General features: G+C 52.3%; 1 protein-coding gene and 1 non-coding gene across 2 annotated transcripts; both read left to right on the top strand.

Annotated features, from left to right (window-relative positions):
• The first annotated feature begins 1,354 nt into the window (after window positions 1-1,354).
• On the top strand, window positions 1,355-1,427 carry TRNAA-AGC (transfer RNA alanine (anticodon AGC)). The gene has a single exon. It is a non-coding gene; the product is annotated as a tRNA-Ala (tRNA).
• Window positions 1,428-5,755: 4,328 nt separating this feature from the next.
• RNH1 (ribonuclease/angiogenin inhibitor 1) lies at window positions 5,756-13,904 on the top strand. The gene is made up of 9 exons (XM_010211814.2): window positions 5,756-5,880; window positions 6,926-7,096; window positions 8,048-8,218; window positions 8,933-9,103; window positions 9,464-9,634; window positions 10,125-10,295; window positions 11,415-11,585; window positions 12,557-12,727; window positions 13,122-13,904. Exons 1-9 carry the CDS (start codon window positions 5,795-5,797, stop codon window positions 13,207-13,209), a joined length of 1,371 nt encoding a protein of 456 aa, XP_010210116.2. The 5' UTR covers window positions 5,756-5,794; the 3' UTR covers window positions 13,210-13,904.
• The last annotated feature ends 3,179 nt before the right edge of the window (window positions 13,905-17,083 follow it).

Raw genomic sequence — 17,083 nt, 5'->3', positions numbered from 1 at the left:
GAGCAAGATTTTAACTCAGCACCTGCAAGACTCCTTCGTCCTTGGCGAGGAGGAAACGGAGCCTCAGCAGCACTTAACGACTCTCACCTGTGTCAGAGCAATCCTGGGGTGGGCTTTGCACCCAGCGCAAACACAGATGAGTTTCAGCTGCTGCCTCATCACTGGAAATGCAAGCCCAGGCACACAGCAGCGCTGAAGCAGGCACCGCATCGCACAGGGGAGAGGGGCCCTTGCACGGGTCCCAGCTGTGCGTGCAGCACAGCTCTCTCCTGAGGTTAGAAGCAGGAAAGGGAAGCGCAGGAGCCACTCCAGCACAGCCGTCGGGGAGCCAACTGTCTTTTAGTTACAAACCACCTGGGGCAGGAGAAGCCGCAGGTAGCGCTGGGGACACGGAAAGGCTCCACAGGGAGGATCAGGGCAAAAAGCAGCCAAGGCAGCGGGAAGCGCTTTGAGGCTTCCCGCTCTGCGGGCCTAAGGGGAGCTGCGCAGCATGAAGTGACCACAGCGCTGGGGGGGATGCGGGCGGATGGGCGAGCTGCTATTCTTGTTTTTGAAGCCAAAGAGATAAGCGCGGCTTTCCAAACACGCTTGTTGGCCAATCTCCCCTCGGCCGAAAAACGAGAAGGAAGCTCACGGCTGTGAAAACGAGGCACGTAAGCCAGGACGGTTTCCTCTCAAACCCGTTAAAGCAGGACAGGACACTTTAGTGCATTAAGAAAAGACAAAAGGGGGACAAATTTACACCGTCAGGTACCTCGGGTAAAAAATCCTTCCGAGAAGCAACGGGGACAACTCTGCGAGAGGTAGAGCCCTTGACACACCAAGACCTGCCGAGGACGGAGAACAGGCGATGAAGGCGGGCGCGCGTTTCGCGAGGGAGGCTGCTCCACGCGCGGCGCTGCGGATGTGCATGGGAACGCGCAGGGCTGGCGCAGGAAGCGCCCGGGGGCACCGCCGCGCCCGGGCCGGCGCAGGCCCCGCACAACGGCCGCGGGCACGGGAGGGCGGCCGCTCCCGCCTCCGCGCGGCCCAACGGCCGCTCGCGCGCGCGGCGTCTGGCGCAACGCTCCGCTCCGCGGCGCGCGCATCCCTCCCCACCCCCGCTGCCGCGCGCGCGGGGCCCTTCGCAGCCCCCCGCGGTGCAGCGGGCCCGGTGCCACCGCCGCCCCCCGCCAGCGGCTCCTCACCCGGGCCGCCCAGCGCCGCTCCCGCCGCCGCCGCCGCGCATCGCCCGGCGCCCGGCCCGCCGCGCAGGCGCCGTACGCCGAGCGGAGCGGAGGGCGCGGGGAGCGGCCGGCCCCGCGTCTCGCGAGACGAGAATAGGGGCGGCGCGCAGGAATTCCTCACCCGCGCAGGGGAATTAGCTCAAATGGTAGAGCGCTCGCTTAGCATGCGAGAGGTAGCGGGATCGATGCCCGCATTCTCCACGCCTTTTCCTGTCCCCGAACGCACTTGCCAAAATCCAATAACCCCGGCCTTCTTTTCCAGCAGGCTGCCCTTTATAGGGACTGTCCGGGGAACTTGGTTTTGTTGATGGGGAGTGCTACGTTTTGGGGGGGATGGAATGACCTTTCCAAAGGGAAGGTGAGCGTAGCTGTAAGGCAGTGGCAGGCGGCAGATCTGTCTGTCCTTTCAGGAAACAGCAGTGCTGACATGCAAAATGTGGTCTCAAAACCCAGTTTTTGGAAACCCCCTCATGAGCCTAGGTGGATTTTTTTAGCTTAGAGTTTTCACTCTGACTGTTTAAAGCTGGTGAATGCTCGAGCTTTCGCCTGCCACACAAGCACATGAAATGAGCCGCTGCGCTGCGAGGGCCTTCACCGCTCACACCAGTTCCGCCAGCGTTGCGCGCAGCACCTGGCCATGGGGAAGCGGAGTGGGGCAGCGTCCGCTCACCCAGCTGTGCACGGCCGCGCCAGGGGCTCTCCTGAGGCGGCTTCGTGCCTCTGGCCCTGGTGCTGTCCTCGGCCCAGCTCTAATAACCGCCGGGCCCCACGTCCCTACAAAACCTTGGTGAGGGACCTCGGCACCGGAGGCAAATCAAGCCGGGTGGAAGTTGGCTCTAGCGGAGGCTGCGTTGCCCTCGGCAGACTCGCGGGAGCAGAGGCGGCTGCCGGTCAAAGAAACGCCCGAGCCAGGCAGCGCGTGCGAGGGGAGGCCTTGCCCTCCACCGCCACCAGCTCCCATGGGGACATTTTTGCTGCCCATCTGGGCAATTTTACCTGAAAAGTTCCACTGAGTCAGTTGCTTTCCTTGCACACATGCTTGCCAGCCTGCACAGGCCTTTGCAATGTTTGCTAGATCCCTCACAGATCCCAGCCTAGTGGCACCTGGGTCTCAGCTTCCCTTTTATGTCTCTCTTGCTCCCCACAGATACCCACAGCGCCAGGTTCCCCACCCTGGCTCCTCTGATGCTGCAGCAGCCTCCTCTCCTGCCTGCTTTTATTGGTCCCCTGGCTCGTGGAGAATGACACAAGCTCTGTATTTCTGTCCCGTCACCAAGCTGCACTGCTGCGTGTATTTACCAAGCTTGCCAATAGGTGCCACGCAGTGAAGTTGATGCAAGATCTGCCCTTGTGCTGAGGAGTTTAGTGCCTCTAATTAAATGTTTTACAGAACACTGAGCAGTTTTTGTGAGAACCTGAAGGAAGCAGGCGGGAAAACAGCTGTGCAGACAAGCAGGCGCGAGGTGAACAAGCGACAGCAAAAGGCTGAGGAAGGAGGCCGAGGTGGGATGCGCTTGTGAGGCGCTGGTGCTGTGCGACCTCCCTGTGCGCCACTGCTCTCCCTGCATCCTGGAGGAAGCCGCGGGGCAGCCAGGCACCGGTGGCAGCAGCCGGGATGGAGCAAAGGTTGGTTCCTGGCCTGCTCCTCCTGATGAGGCAGCAATGGCGGGAGAGGACGAAGTGTGTCTCCAGCTTCCTGCTTGCCTGCAGTCCATCGAGGCACTAATTAATCTTATTTTGGCTGAAGATGGAGGGAATAATGAGGTGATAGTGCAATTAGCCTGTGATTCAGCCTTATGGGGAGGGAAGGTTGGGGAAAGCAGCAGGAGTTTGGTAGAAGGGAGAGGATGGAGACACGGGGCCCAGCCTGCCAGGGGTGCAACAGTGAGGGCAGCTCTGGGGAGGCGCGAGGGTGACGACACCTCCCGGCTCAGCTGCAGAGCGGCGCGAGTGGCCAAGCTGGGCACCAGGGCCGCCTGTGCCTGTGCCTGGCGCTGCCTGTGGGCGCCTGGCACCGTGGGCAGCAGCCGCGCGGATCCGCGCGGAGCCGGCGAGCCGCCCTGCCGGAGTGCGGCGTGGTGATTCACCCACTAGCCACGCTGGGCGGGAGAAGAGCCATCGCCGTCCCAAAAGTGCTCTCCCCCTCCAGCAGGCACCGCGCGCGCGGCAGCGGAGGCTGCGCAGAAACCGCGGCAGGAAGGACGCGGCTCTGCCTCCTCGCTCCCTCTGCAGACGGCCGTGAGGAGTGAGGTACGTGTGCCAGCAACCTCCGTCTCCCCTCGGGCCTTCCTGGCTGTTAGTGGGGAGAGGGCCCGAGGACTCTCAGGGCCTTGCGTGGCAGGGGCTGCTCCGGAGGGGACGGCTGGTTGCAATTACTTGGAGAGCTGCTGCTTGCGCCAGGAAGCTGGGAAGGGGTATTTTTACCAAGAAAGTGAGGGAGAAGCCAAGTTGTCTCTTCTTCAGCGACCCAGAGCGTAGTCTATAAAGCTCTGAGTCCCTCAAAGCCACTCTCTGCTTTTCCCTGTGAAAGTCCAAAACTTTGTTTCCAGGGAAAAAAAAGCACTAGAGAAAAGAAAGTGAGCAAGGGCGTAGCTGGCAGCTGGAAAAGGAAGCAAATCAGGGCGGCGATGACGAATACATCCCATGCAAAATCATGCTCCGGCACCATCGCTCAGAATGGATGCAGCCTCCCTTGACTAGGTTGCTTTGGGTGCGGAGCAGCTTTGGAAAAACCCCGGAGAGGGCAAGCGCACAAACGGTCACACAGCGGTGAAACTCCTGCCCACCGTGGCTCCGGCGGCTCCGTCTTCAGCAGTGGGGGCAGCTGCGGGTGGCCCTTGCCACTGGTGAGCCCATCTGCCATGCAGTGCGTCCTGTCTGCCGTGCAGTGTGTCCTGCCTGCAGTGCAGTGCGTTCTGTGCACCCCGCAGCACATTCTGTCTGCGGTGCAGTGTGTCCTGTGCACCTCGCAGTGCGTCCTGTCTGCTGTGCAGTGCGCTGCACTGAGGTAGCCCCTCCGTATGGCTGCCCATCAAGCGCAAAGCTCGGGAGGTTCTGGTGGAAAGGGTGTTTTTCTCCAGCGGATGCCATTCCTGGGTCAGATGGGTGTAGCAAAAGCAGCTAAACCTTGTAGCGTTGCGGGGGCTGAGGAGGTTTGTGCTGGGGCCAGGGAGGGGGCCCAGACAAGGCCGTGGGCCCAACAGAGCGGTGCACAGGCGCGAGCGTCACCAGCCTCCCGGGCCGGAGACTTTGGCCCAGCAGCCCGGTTAGCCAAGAAGCCCTTTGGCCATCTGAGGAAGCTGCTGCCCAAACTTGCCGCCACAGCAGCCTCCCCGCGGCAGAGCCCCTCTTCGCTGCGGGGGTCCGGTGGCCTGCGGGCCCCCCAGGGCGGGATGTGCCCGGCTCTGCCCCCGGGACACCCGGGAACGCGGCTCGGGCTCGGCCCCGCTGCGTGGGCAAAGGGCTCCCCGCTCTGCGGGGGATGGCGGGGGCGCGGGGCGCGAGGCGCGAGAGGCGGTGCCCGCGCGGGGCGCCAGGGGGCGCTGCGGGCCGGCCGGGGCGGGGCGGCGCGGGGCGGAGCGGGGCCCGGCGCGGCGGCGGCGGCGGAGGCGGCAGCGGGGCCGGTAGGGGCCGCCGGGGGGAGGTGGCGGCCCCGGGGCCGGGCCGGGGCCATGGCGGGGGTCCGGGGCCGCGCGGCTCCTCTCTTGGTGCGGCCGCGAGGGGCAGGCCCCGCGCCGGGGCCGCTCCGGCCTCCGCGGGGCCCGGGGCAGGCGCGGGCGGACGCGGCTCTTCCCGGCGAGCCCGCGCGGCCAGGCCCGGCGCCCGCGGCTGCCGGCGTCTGCCGGCGTCGCCTTCCCTGGCTCCTCGCACGGATCCTGGCCCGGGTCACGGGGCTGAGGCCGAGGCAGCCCGGCCGCGCGCAGCCGGGTAGCGGGACGGGGCTCCACTCTTGGCCTTGCGTGTTTTTTACCGCTCGTTTGCCCGTAGCTGCTCGGTAAGGCCCGAGGTGCAGCCGGGCTGCAGAGCCCCACATGCCCGCGGCCTGCGTTCTCGCCGCCGGGGGTTGCCCAGCTGGAGCGGGAAGCAGAACGTGGAGGATCGTTCCTGCTGCGGGCGCGTCCCGCCCCTCGTAGGCGAGCGCTCCCTCTGTGAGCCAGACCTGCCAGACCTGGCAGCGGCTCCAACAGCTGCGTTTGGAAACACGGACCCCGCGCAGCACGCGGCTGCCTTCCGAAAGTGCCTCCATCGGCATCACTCGTTACCCTGCGTTCACCAGGGGATCTGGGGCTGCCTGCCACTTTTCTGGTCCCTGCGGCAGATGTTTCCCTGTCCCTATCTCAGCTCTGACCAGCATAGTGGGTCATCTCGGCCTCGAATACACCCAGCACTTACAGCAAGCTGAAAAGACACAGTCTGTCCCCTTTGCACACCCTTAACTCGTGGCAAAGAGCAGTTCAGGTGTCTGAGTGCTGCAGTGGGTTTGCAGAGGGCCGCTGCACTTGCTTCTTGTGCCATGAAAAAAGTAACTATTTGGTTTTAAATTTTCAGACCTTACCTTGAATTTCAAAATGGAGCTTGACATCCAGTGCGAGGAGATGAACCCGTCTCGATGGGCTGAGCTGCTTTCCATCATGAAAACCTGCAAGGCCATCAGGTAGTAACTAGCTGCATATGGTCTCTTCTGAACACTTGACTTTTCTCCTGTGAGAAGAGATGCAAGAAAGTTTATTTAAAAAAAAGTTTGAACATTTTTTTGATACAAGTGCCTATGGGTGACACTAATGACACTGTTGTGGTATGGCCTATCCACTTGACTAGGTAGAGCCTTCTTTGTTTATTTAAATATGTGCTCACCATTGTGGTACTTCTGTCCTTGTTTGCAGTAAGATCCTCCAGAGAAGGCAGGCATCTTTCCAAGTTGCACTCTGTGCGCGGCAGACCACATGCTGCCAACTGTTAGTTAGAACTTGTGATGAGGCCCCGGCACAGCCCAGTTGTGGCAGTCCTGGTTGGGAATGGCCTGGAGCTGGCGGGTTCGGCAGGACATCCTCCTTTTCCCTCAGGGTACTCCTCCCTCCCTTTCCTGCCCTGTCCCAGGTTCCCACTTCTTCAACTCTCCTTCCAATTTGACATCTTCTTTCTACCATCTTGCAATTTAGCGGTGCCTAAAAAATCCTGGGTTGCAGAAAAGCCCTATTGCTCAGCAGATCTGCTGCAGACTAAACATCACATGAAGTCTGCATGAGCCACGTGTATGAGGCCCAATTACTGATGGGTGTCTCTGGGACTGGGAAACCTAGCTACTCACCTGGTTTATCTAGTCTTGGTGCACAACTCGTCTGTCAGCCTATAAATTGCCCTCTGGGCCTCAGACACTGGATAGTTTGCCATCAGGGAAGTTTAAATGAAGATACAGCTTCAGGTTGAAGCCCTGCTTGGTGGAGAAGACCCGAGTCACTTGTCCTCTTCTGCACAGCACAGCAGAGCCTGCAGCTGGTGGGACCAGCATCTCTGCACCAGAGCCCTGCAGAGAGGGCATTTCTTCTGCCCCCTTGTACTAGTGGACTGGGGCATGCACTGCCCAAGCAACCACACACGTATTTAGAGATATTCCAGGGACAAAACTGCCTCACTTGCTTTAGCTAGAGGAAGCAGAGCGAACGTGGGACTAAGCTGCTTCTTCTGTCCTCCTCTTTCAGGCTGGATGACTGTAATCTCTCCAGCAGTGACTGCAAGGACCTCTCCTCCGTCATCACCACGAATCCATCCCTCACAGAGCTGAAGCTGAACAACAACGAGTTCGGAGATGCAGGCATCGAGTACCTGTGTAAAGGCTTGCTGACGCCAAGCTGCAGCTTGCAGAAATTATGGTAACACTTTACTAATTGTCTGACTCTAATGTTCTCCTCTAAGGAGCTTTCCAGGTGCTGTGGGTAGAGTCGCAAGCCAACGTGATGCTAGCAGCAGAGCCCCATCAGGGTATATCTGCAGTGACCGTGATGTGCAGTACTACAGGAGTAACACAAGTCATTCTTCAGAGAGCTTGTCGAAAGCCCCAAACTTCCCCAAAGCCCTAAGTGCAACATTCATAACTCATAATTCACATGAGTTACGAGTTTCATTTCTATAGGGACACACTTCTGTTTGTCCATCTGGGACTCCGGTAACACGTCTTAAGGGAAAAAAAGGAGCAATCAAAACCAAACCACACTTACTGCCACCACATGCAGTGCTTCTCCATAGTCAAGTCCGATAACCCTAAACACTCCATAGTGATAGCACAGACGTTCCTGTGCAACGTCTCTCTTCACCCAACTTCACTCAGTACACCCACTTCATAGACCCTTCTTGCAATACCCCCCAAAGCTCCTACGTGATATCCAGGGATTTAAGCCAGTTTGGCTTGTATTTTTTACTTTTAGCTGCTTGGGTTCACCTCTCCAGAGGAGCAAGGAATTGCAAAGTGCCCTTGCTTTCTCTCTGGGGTAAGCCTTACGCTGATGAGAACACATAATAAAACAGTTATGTTGCTATTTAATGTAGGGAGGATCATTCTGCCAGACATGGTAAATGAGCAATTATTTTTGAAGGAATATGGATCCACTCTTAGTACTGCAGGTGTAACATTAGCTTTTAAAATATTTGGGAATGCCTGTAAAATCAGAGTACTTACCTGGACACGCTGCTCGCTAAAAGGTTAAGAGCAAACTACTGTTGGTACCGCAGTGTCTTTCCAAAGCCAAACCTCAGCAGATGCTCCGAGAAGAGCCCCTGCAAAATCTGGGGGTGCAGTTCTCACCCACGTTGCTTCTCTCCTGCAGGCTGCAAAACTGCAATCTGACGAGCGCCAGCTGCGAGACTCTCCGCTCCGTCCTCAGTGCGCAGCCGTCGCTGACGGAGCTGCATGTGGGCGACAACAGACTCAGAACCGACGGCGTAAAGGTGCTCTGTCAAGGGCTCATGAACCCCAGCTGCAAGCTCCAGAAGTTGCAGTAAGTCGCTGGCTGTCTCCAAGCTTGCCTAGAAACTGCTTTTCTTTGGTCACCCGACAGTTTGCGCTTGTCTCGACCTCGAGACAAGCAGGAATGTTGCTGCCAGAATTGGATTTCTTCCTCTTGTATCTGAATGTGGGTCATACTTACTCACGTTATGGGGCCCAGGTAGTTTGTAAGAACTCAGCCTCTATTTCTGGAGGCCTTGCTTAGCCCACTTGGCAGTGGTGGCTCTTAATCCAAGATGTCCCTCGCTCCAAGGAGAAGTCTGATTCTCCTTGGTGTATATTTTATGGCTAAGCTGGACCCAGGTCTGCAAACGGCCTCTGACTAGCAAGGCAGAGCTGCTGTTGGGAAGGCCCAGTTGCAAGGCTGTGCTGCGTGTTGCAATGCAAGACTCATTCATACTTATTCATTTCTGCACTGCTTTATAGAGGAGTCAGTGTAGAAGCGGAGTAAACAACTAGTCCTGCATGGTCTCCCGAGATCCAATTCAAGAAATCCTGCCCTCTGAAATGAGCAGGGAAATTTAGTGGCTCAAGCGTGTTTATGGTTATCTTTATTTTTATGTATTGTCTGGTCTTAATTCACAGGCTCAAAATAGCATGTTTTCTGCCTTGACTAACGCACACCTTGCATAACTAATGTCATGCAAGTATATATACGATATAGCAGAGACAGTTGTTTTTCCCTGGATTTCCTTTCCCCTCCCAGGCTGGAATATTGTGAACTCACAGCTGATATCGTGGAAGACCTCAACGCTGCTCTGCAAACCAAGCCCACCCTGAAGGAGCTCAGCCTCAGTAACAACACGCTGGGAGATACAGCTGTAAAGCAGCTGTGCCGGGGACTGGTGGAAGCAAGATGCGACCTGGAGCTTCTGCAGTAAGGAAGAGCTGGTCACCAATAACTGCAACTAGCGCTGCTGTTCCTGCCATGCGTAAAACGGGAGAATTTGTTATTTAAAATTTAGGATGGCTTTTTGCTGCCTCAGATTTCTGTAACTATACAAGGTACAAACATATCTGGGGCTTTGAGGTTTTTCTAAAAACTTGTTTTAGCATGAGATTTTGAGTTTACTCTTACATCTACTGATACAGTAAGAATGTGTGCCCCAACTTAAAGTTACAGATGGTTTGTAGCAAGAAACCATTCTGTAGCCCTTTCAGTCTGCATTCGGCGGGATGGACTGTGCCTGATACTGTGTGTCTGGTGAAGCAACTCAAACTGTGCTTATTTCTGCAGCCTGGAGAACTGTGGAATAACCAGCGATAGCTGTCGGGATATTAGTGCTGTCCTCAGTAACAAGTCATCCCTTATGGATCTGTCCGTGGGGGATAACAAGATCGGGGACTCTGGTCTGACTCTGCTGTGCCAAGGACTGCTGCATCCCAACTGCAAAATCCAGAAGCTATGGTAAGGGAAGGCAGAGGTTAGAGCCTTGATGCTTAAATCGCTCTGAGTTGTCTACGTTATGTTGCAGCTCTGTCCCTGACTGGTAAGCAAGTTTTTCAGTTACTCCCCCTAGTGAAACTAAGATGTCTCTACCAGAGGTAAGTTATTTCTCAGATCCAAAGCAGAGGATGCTGGGCCTTTCCCTGTGAGTAGGCAGGACTGCACTGAAACCGCTTGGACTGAATCCTGGGCAGAGGGGGATGGCAGCTGGTGATGGCAGTGCCCTGTATTCCTGTTGAGATGAGACGTTCATGCTCTTTCTCTGTTAAAAATGGCAACTCCAGTACGGAAAAAGGAAAAAGCCAGAAAAAACTCTGTGCTACAATACACCATTGGGTTTCCTATAAGAAACTTAGATGCTAAAACCAGATATTTGGAACACTAAAACAGGACCCTGTCTTCTGATGTAAGTAATTCTTAGGAGAAATTAATATTTTGTTTTTCCCTGCAGGTTATGGGACTGCGATCTCACAAACGTTAGCTGTAAAGATCTCTCCGGAGTCATCAGTTCCAAAGAGACTCTCGTAGAAATAAGTCTGATAGACAACAACCTGAGAGACGCCGGCATGGAAATGCTGTGTCAGGCACTCAAGGATCCCCGAGCCCAGCTCCAGGAGCTATGGTGAGCTGCTGGTGCTTTCACATCTCCTCTGCCTTCTTGTGAGACCTTACTAAGGAAAGACAGAGGGGAAGTGATGGCTCAATAAGTAAGTCCTCGGTTGTGATGACCCCACAGACAGCTCATACAGATTGTTACCTAAAAGATGTACAGATCTAAGGGGATGTGTATTTCTCAACTCAAAGATGCTTTAAAAATCTGCCTCACAATCATCTTGCTATAAGCAATAGGGAGCCAAGCATTACTTTAAAAGCTTTTGTCTAATGTATTTCATTTTGCCACAAAGAGCCACTTAAGAGATTTTGTGCAAGACATTTAAAAGGTGTTAGGCAATAGCAAAATGAACACTGTCATCAGCTATCCAGGCTCACTACTGGAATCCAAGCTCTCTCATTCATATGCCATAGAAAGCTTGTATTTCAAGTGCTCTATCTCCAGGTATAAGTTTTCCCTCTGGAGGAGAAGAGAAACAAACTCCTTCCATGAAAAGGTAGCTCCAAGCAAAAAAAAAAAAAGCAGTCAATGGAATGTACAACCGCTTCTTCTCATTAATGGAAAAAAAAAATCAGCCCACATTACAATCTAGATCTAACCTGAGAAGGCTTCAGTGACATAAACTTTTCTTAGCATCCTCTCTGACAGCGTTATCTTTTAGATTGCAATAGTCTGACCTAATATTGTCCAGAAAGGAGAACTGTCCTTTAAGGCAGAACCTAAAAAAGCGACACTTGAATTTTCCTACTTTGCAAGTTTATCTCCTGCATCTGGGTTCTTCCCCTGCTTCCAGGGACTTGGGAATTTGTGAGGTGCCCTGAGGGTGAATGGAGGAGCTATGGTGACTGCAAGAGCAGCACGTTCCATCTCTGATCAAGAGTCTTTTCCCATCCTTTATGGGCAGGTGTCCTTTATCCATGCAATCTCGAAGACAAACATCCTAGATGTAAGCAGTAGGAGAAGTGATGCTTGGAAAGGATTGGGCTGGATAGAGGTACTGTGATTTTGGGAAGGCTTTAGTTTGTTTGTGCTCACTGTCCTGGATCCTGGGAAACCAACATGGAAGAAGTGAGCAGTGGCTGATATCCCCTCCTTCCCTGGAGTTCTCACTGTATTCTTGCCTTGCAGGGTGAGAGAGTGTGGGCTCACGACCGCTTGCTGCAAGGCAGTCAGCTCTGCTCTCAGTGTGAACAAGCACCTGAAAATACTGCACATGGGTGAGAACAAGTTGGGAGATGCAGGCGTCGAACTCCTGCGTGAGGGGCTGCTGCACCCAAACTGCAACATCCAGTCGCTGTGGTAAGGTGCACCCTCAGGAGTCTCATCTCTGATTGACGTGTGGTCCTTCCAAGGGCAGCATGCAGGGAGGGACAGTGACAGGCAGTAGCATAGTGTTTGTTTTTGGCACACAGGAAACAATTCATAGCACAAGATGATGTCTAACCAGACCAGTCCCATCTGGAAGCCACAGCTGTGTGGCACGGCCGCATTCGCTGTCACTCGCGGCCCCTCACAGGCACAGCCCGTCCCCCACGCTGTGCCGTGGTGATGGACTCGCACAGGCTCTCCCACAGCTGCAGAGCTCTTGGTTTGTGCTGCAGGGTAGTCACAGATCCAAGGTGAGTGCGGGATCCCTCGCTTTGGGAAAGCCTGCTCTGCAGGCAGCTCGCTGAAGAGCGCTCCACATCCTGCTCTGGATTTGCTCGCGGAGCCTCTTTCATGGAGATGCCGAGCCAGAGAAACAGTCCTGGTCTAGCACATGAACTCCTGTCAGAAACCCGAAGCGCTCTAGTGTCCTGCTGAGTGCAGTAAGTAAGTTAACTGGACAGGACCTAGGAGACAGAGAAGACTCGAGACTTCCACCCAGAAGGGTATTTTTGCTGACCAACTAAAACAGCTTGTTCTTAACTAAGAGGTCTTTGTTGCCCTTTTCACAGAGGTGGTTACCATAAGCGGGTGTGCATGTTGAGAGAGCATTAAGCATGATGTTGAAATCTGCTCCTGAGTATCATCTCATGCTTCCTTCTACCCTGCACACCAACACACTGTTACACTTTAGGGAAGATCTCCTGAGACGTCCATCGGTCACGCAGAAGGCTTCTGTCTTCAGAGCACATCCTCCATGTGGAAACCATGTACTAGCCCCAGCCTTGCAGATAGCAGCTTCCTGAGGCTCCTGGTCTGTGCCAGGAGTGTTCCTGCCTGCTGCCTGAGCTCAGGCTGCTCAGCCAGCACCAGCTCTTATGGCACCGACCTCTCTTCCCCTGCAGGTTGGGTAACTGCGATCTCACAGCCGACTGCTGCACAACGCTCGCCACAATCATGGTCACCAAGCAGTGTCTTACAGAGCTGGACCTGAGCTACAACACGCTGGAAGATGACGGCATGAGGAAGATCTGCGAAGCCTTGAGGAATCCAAACTGCAAGTTGCAGCAGTTAATGTGAGTGATGTTGCCAGGCTTGCTTAGCATCACTCCTGGCAGCAGGGAGATCAGGCATGGGGGAAAGGGGCAGCAAGCACGGCCTGCTCTGGGAACCACCTCCAAAAGGCGGCTGGTGGCCCCAAAGAGAGTCAAACACCATTTGCATGTTACAGAAACTCCCTGTCCCTTCCAAGGGACATGACCTAGTGGCTTAATTCACGTGAGTCTCCAAGGCCCAACAGCCATGAAGTGGGAATGGCTGGGAAGGGTAATTCCGGGTATGTTGTTGGCTGCTGTCCCAGGTGATCCAGTGTAGCTGTTGTGATCAATGTGTCTGCTTCTCGTTCTGCCCATTCTTTCCCTGGTGGCCAGGGTGCTCACTAAACCATCTTGCCTTTTTGTTTTGGTTTAGCTTGTATGACATTTTCTGGAGTGCAGAGGTGGATGATGAACTAAGAGCCCTGGAGGAATCCAAGCCTGAATTGAAGATCATCTCCTGAGTGGTGACTGACTGGCTGCAGAGCCATGTTCAAAGCAATGTTCTCTTTTTAATCTGAACTTTTCATTTATAAGGCTAATTAACTTAATATAGAACATGCTTTTACCAAAAAGCATTCATGGAGTCCCTGCATGGTTGCCCAAGGAGTTGAGAAGCCTCTTGTGCATCACTGCATGTACTAAATCTGAGGCTTAATAAAGCTTTCTAAGCTTTCACTGCTGCAGTGCTATCCTCAAACTAAACACTTACTGGGCATCTGCTCGAAGTGGGTCTCTACCCTTTAGGAGCTCTTTAATCCCTCCTAATTCCTCCTAATGTATTAGTCACCCTTTAAGGAGAGCTAAAGCAAAAGAACTGCCCACTCTGTTATTACTGGCTGGTGCTTTTGCCAGATCTCTGAAGAAAGCTCTCCCAGACCAACACAAATGTGTTTTTTAGACTAAAATTGAGCTCTCCACTGATTTTGCTGAAGGAGTTATTGGAAAAGTAGTGGTGGCCAGAGAGCTAGAGAAGAAAGGGAATGGATATTCAGCTACTTGACTTATATATTAGCTTTCCTTGAAAAATGATTTTCCCCCAAATGAAAGATGCTGTGCATTTCTGCTAGTACTGGGAATAATAATTCCCAAATGGTTTGATACATTTGCTCTGGTAAGAACAGTTCTACAAAACATATTAAAATCTGTTTGCAAAGAATTTAATGCTTCATTTATTTTATCTATAAAAAGATAAATAAGGGCGGAGCCATAAAGGCATGAGCCATTTTTACGTTAAGACCAGTCAATTGCTTTTGACCTGGATCCTGGTAAAGCTGGTTGGTTTGGGATGACTCCACTGTGGACAAGCAGAGCCCAGGCTGTCCGGGAGGAAGGAGCAGAACTGCCCTGAGTCCAGGCATGGAAATCCCCAGGAGTCCACATGGGACAAGGAATGAAAGACACACAAGGGAGAAATGGAAGCACTGAAGGAAGCACTTTGCCTCCTTTCTTATCTCCCTCAGAGCTCCTGCCCTGTAACATCCATGTAACTTTGCACCATTTTCTTTCTCCTGAAGGAGAGAGCCCTTCCTGCGCTTCACAGATGACTCAGTGTCTCCAAGCATTTAAAGCCATTTAAAGGGGCTTTCAGGCTCGCCATACTCGTGCAGTGAGATAATACAGAGAAGTGTTTTATTACATGGAGGTGGGACTGGCACCAGCCATAACAGCTGTCAGTGCAAGGCTTCCCAGAAATCCAAAGAATGGCAGTCATTCCATGCAGTGTTTGTATTTTTGCAAAGAGCTTTTGCTTCACGCTTCAGGACAATAGAGCTATAAATTAAGCAGAAAAGTATGTATTCGTATTTCTTCAGAAATATGTTAGGTAGGTTTACCTTTTTGTTTATATGACTGATTTTAAAGTAGGAATAAAAACCCAGGAAAGAAACACAACAGAAGATGGATAAAATAGGGAAGTTGATGGAAAGAAATTGAGTATGTCTGGAAAGCTCACAACATGACACATAAACAAAAGTGAAAATCTAACAACACTCAACTTGAGAAGCTTAAAAAACGGTCAGTAGATTTTGTGTAGTACCTCTGTGAATCTCAACACTAGGAAAGAAAAGATGGGATTGGAGCCCCAGTCAAGTGGGAAATATGTGGCAATGGGAGCTGGATCACGTAGGGAGGAGAGAGGCTGTAGCCGTTACCTAACAGGCCATCCAGAGAGCCCATCCCACGCTCTGCGCTGCTCCTGGAGAGCAGGACCCCACATTCCTGCCACGCATCAGGCTGTTACACCGGGTGGACTGTGTTTCCGGGCACGTATCTCCACTTATATGCATAGAGAGACGGGAGGTTTTGCATTGCTATTTCCTGTAATTATAGGTAGACTTCAGCTCTGTGACTTTTAAGATGTAATTTTTCCTACTTCCATTCACCCAATGGATAAAGTAATTCTTCCCTCAGAGATGGTATGAGAATAACTTTTCTCCTACTCGTGGAAAATGAGCAGGAGCCTTGTTCTGGCATTGATGCTAGCACAGCCGTACAGCACACGCTTCTGGACGGACACGATTCCACCAAGTGCCCTCCTAATGCAACGGAGTCGTATCAGGCACGTGTGTATCCACATCTGCCCCTTCCAACGTGGCACCCCCCTCTTTACCCTGTCAGGTTGCTGAGACGCCGTGGCAGTGAGTTGTGTTAATGCTCAGCTTGAGAAGGGAGTACCAGGGCATACAACTGTGCTCAGTAAGGACTCCTGTGGTATTCTAGCATACTGGGTGCAAAAGCACTTCTGGTACACAAGTTCACAGTAAAAGGGCCTAAGTGGAGTTTTAAAGAGTTAGCATTTCATCCAAGGCAGACATTTCCATTTACTATGCCCTAGGTGTGCAGGTTTGCTCCTTTAAAAACAGATTTCAGAACTCCAGAATGAGATCTTTCCTTTAGCATTAAGTGCCTTTTAGATGCTACTGTTTTCCAGAAGTAGCAACACTCCAGCTTCTGTTACAATCTTAATTTCAAGGACTGTGTTGCAAATGTGCAGGATTCAAATGGAGTATTTGCTCCTCCTTACGTAATTCAGCCATGTGCATCCTGCCTTTTGGGCCCTACCTAATATAACTTTAAATTCTTCATTAGAGTCTGATATTTCACATCTATTCCTCTTCTTATATTCATTTTAATAAACATTTGCAGCCAAAGTCTAAACCCTCAGATGCTGAAAATCAGCCCTGCTCCTCTGACTGAGTACAACTATGTCAGCTGCACAGCTTCTGCAACGAGCACAAACTGTAAAGCAGGAGGGGTGCACTCATTTTAGGCGGTGTGCGCAGAATCTGGTGTGCAGAGTGAATGGGAACGCTTAGAGAACTGAGTTATGTAATTCATCTATTCTGGGGATTAGCCATCCCCGAAGTTCTGAAAAAGGTAACTGGGTTGGGTTATTTATAGGCTCTGTTCCTACAGTCACAGCACATGCTCGCATGGAACAAAAACAGTTAGCTCAAGCCACCTCCTCTGCAAACACCTTCGGAAATTTATACTTTCCCAAGCATTCATGAAACCCCAAGATATAAAGAGATTTGGGCGGGGGGAAGGGGACTAGGATGCTGCTACTGCCTCAGAAGCTGTTTTCACATTACCATGTCCAGTTTCCTGTTAGCTTCTGACTGTACTTTTTTTACCTCCACTGGACTATACTGTGAGATAGGGAGATCACAATGTAAAACAGAGGGTAGTGGAAAATGCAGGCAGAAATACAGGATTAGGTCCTCCACCATATAGCATTCTATATTGCCATTTAAGCACAGTACAAGCTAAGAAAACTTCGATTTGATAGCATGCTAGCCCAAAACGCACTGGTTAAAATGGCAATGTGTGGTGCACAACAGCGGATACCTGGGTCTTTTGCAAAGAAAAAGCAAGATGAGGAGTCTGAATTTCATATGGAGGGAGAGAAGCAATTTAGGAAAGGATTTCAGCAGAGAGTTAATTTAGAACTAAATGTAATAACAAAAATTATAATTTAAGGTAGTCAGTATAGCTTGATGAGAAAATAGAAAAGTAGATATCAGCAAGCAGAAATATACAAAATCTAGAGAGATATGCTGAGTTACTTTGGAATAGTACAAGCTGATTCACAAGAGCTACCATTAGAGCTAGTAATGATAATGCTCTCCTCCTTTGAAAGTCCCGCTAGAAAAGGCAAGACTGGTGATCTTTGATGCCCAAAGCCATATTTTTCCTGAACAAAGACACTATGACAGAAACATGGAAACCAAAGCAAATAATTGTTAGCCACTGAGACCCACACATCTTAACACAAAGTGCATTTTACCACAGACCACGTTGTCAAGAGACCCATTGTCACAGAAAGGAACGCAGTAA

The sequence above is a fragment of the Tinamus guttatus genome, unplaced genomic scaffold (genome assembly GCF_059628265.1).
Source record: "Tinamus guttatus ecotype Peru unplaced genomic scaffold, ASM5962826v1 Tinamus_guttatus_pri_ptg000240l, whole genome shotgun sequence".
Classification (NCBI taxonomy): Eukaryota; Metazoa; Chordata; class Aves; order Tinamiformes; family Tinamidae; genus Tinamus; species Tinamus guttatus.
This window is presented reverse-complemented; position numbering and strand designations above follow the sequence as displayed.

What these genes read in the sequence shown, in the direction of transcription:
- RNH1 (XM_010211814.2), top strand. Translation starts at nt 5,795, where the DNA reads ATGGAGCTTGACATCCAGTGCGAGGAGATGAACCCGTCTCGATGGGCT. An exon ending in TGCAGCTTGCAGAAATTATG is followed by an intron (nt 7,097 to 8,047) that starts GTAACACTTTAC and finishes TCTCTCCTGCAG; the next exon opens with GCTGCAAAACTGCAATCTGA. An exon ending in TGCAAAATCCAGAAGCTATG is followed by an intron (nt 9,635 to 10,124) that starts GTAAGGGAAGGC and finishes TTTTCCCTGCAG; the next exon opens with GTTATGGGACTGCGATCTCA.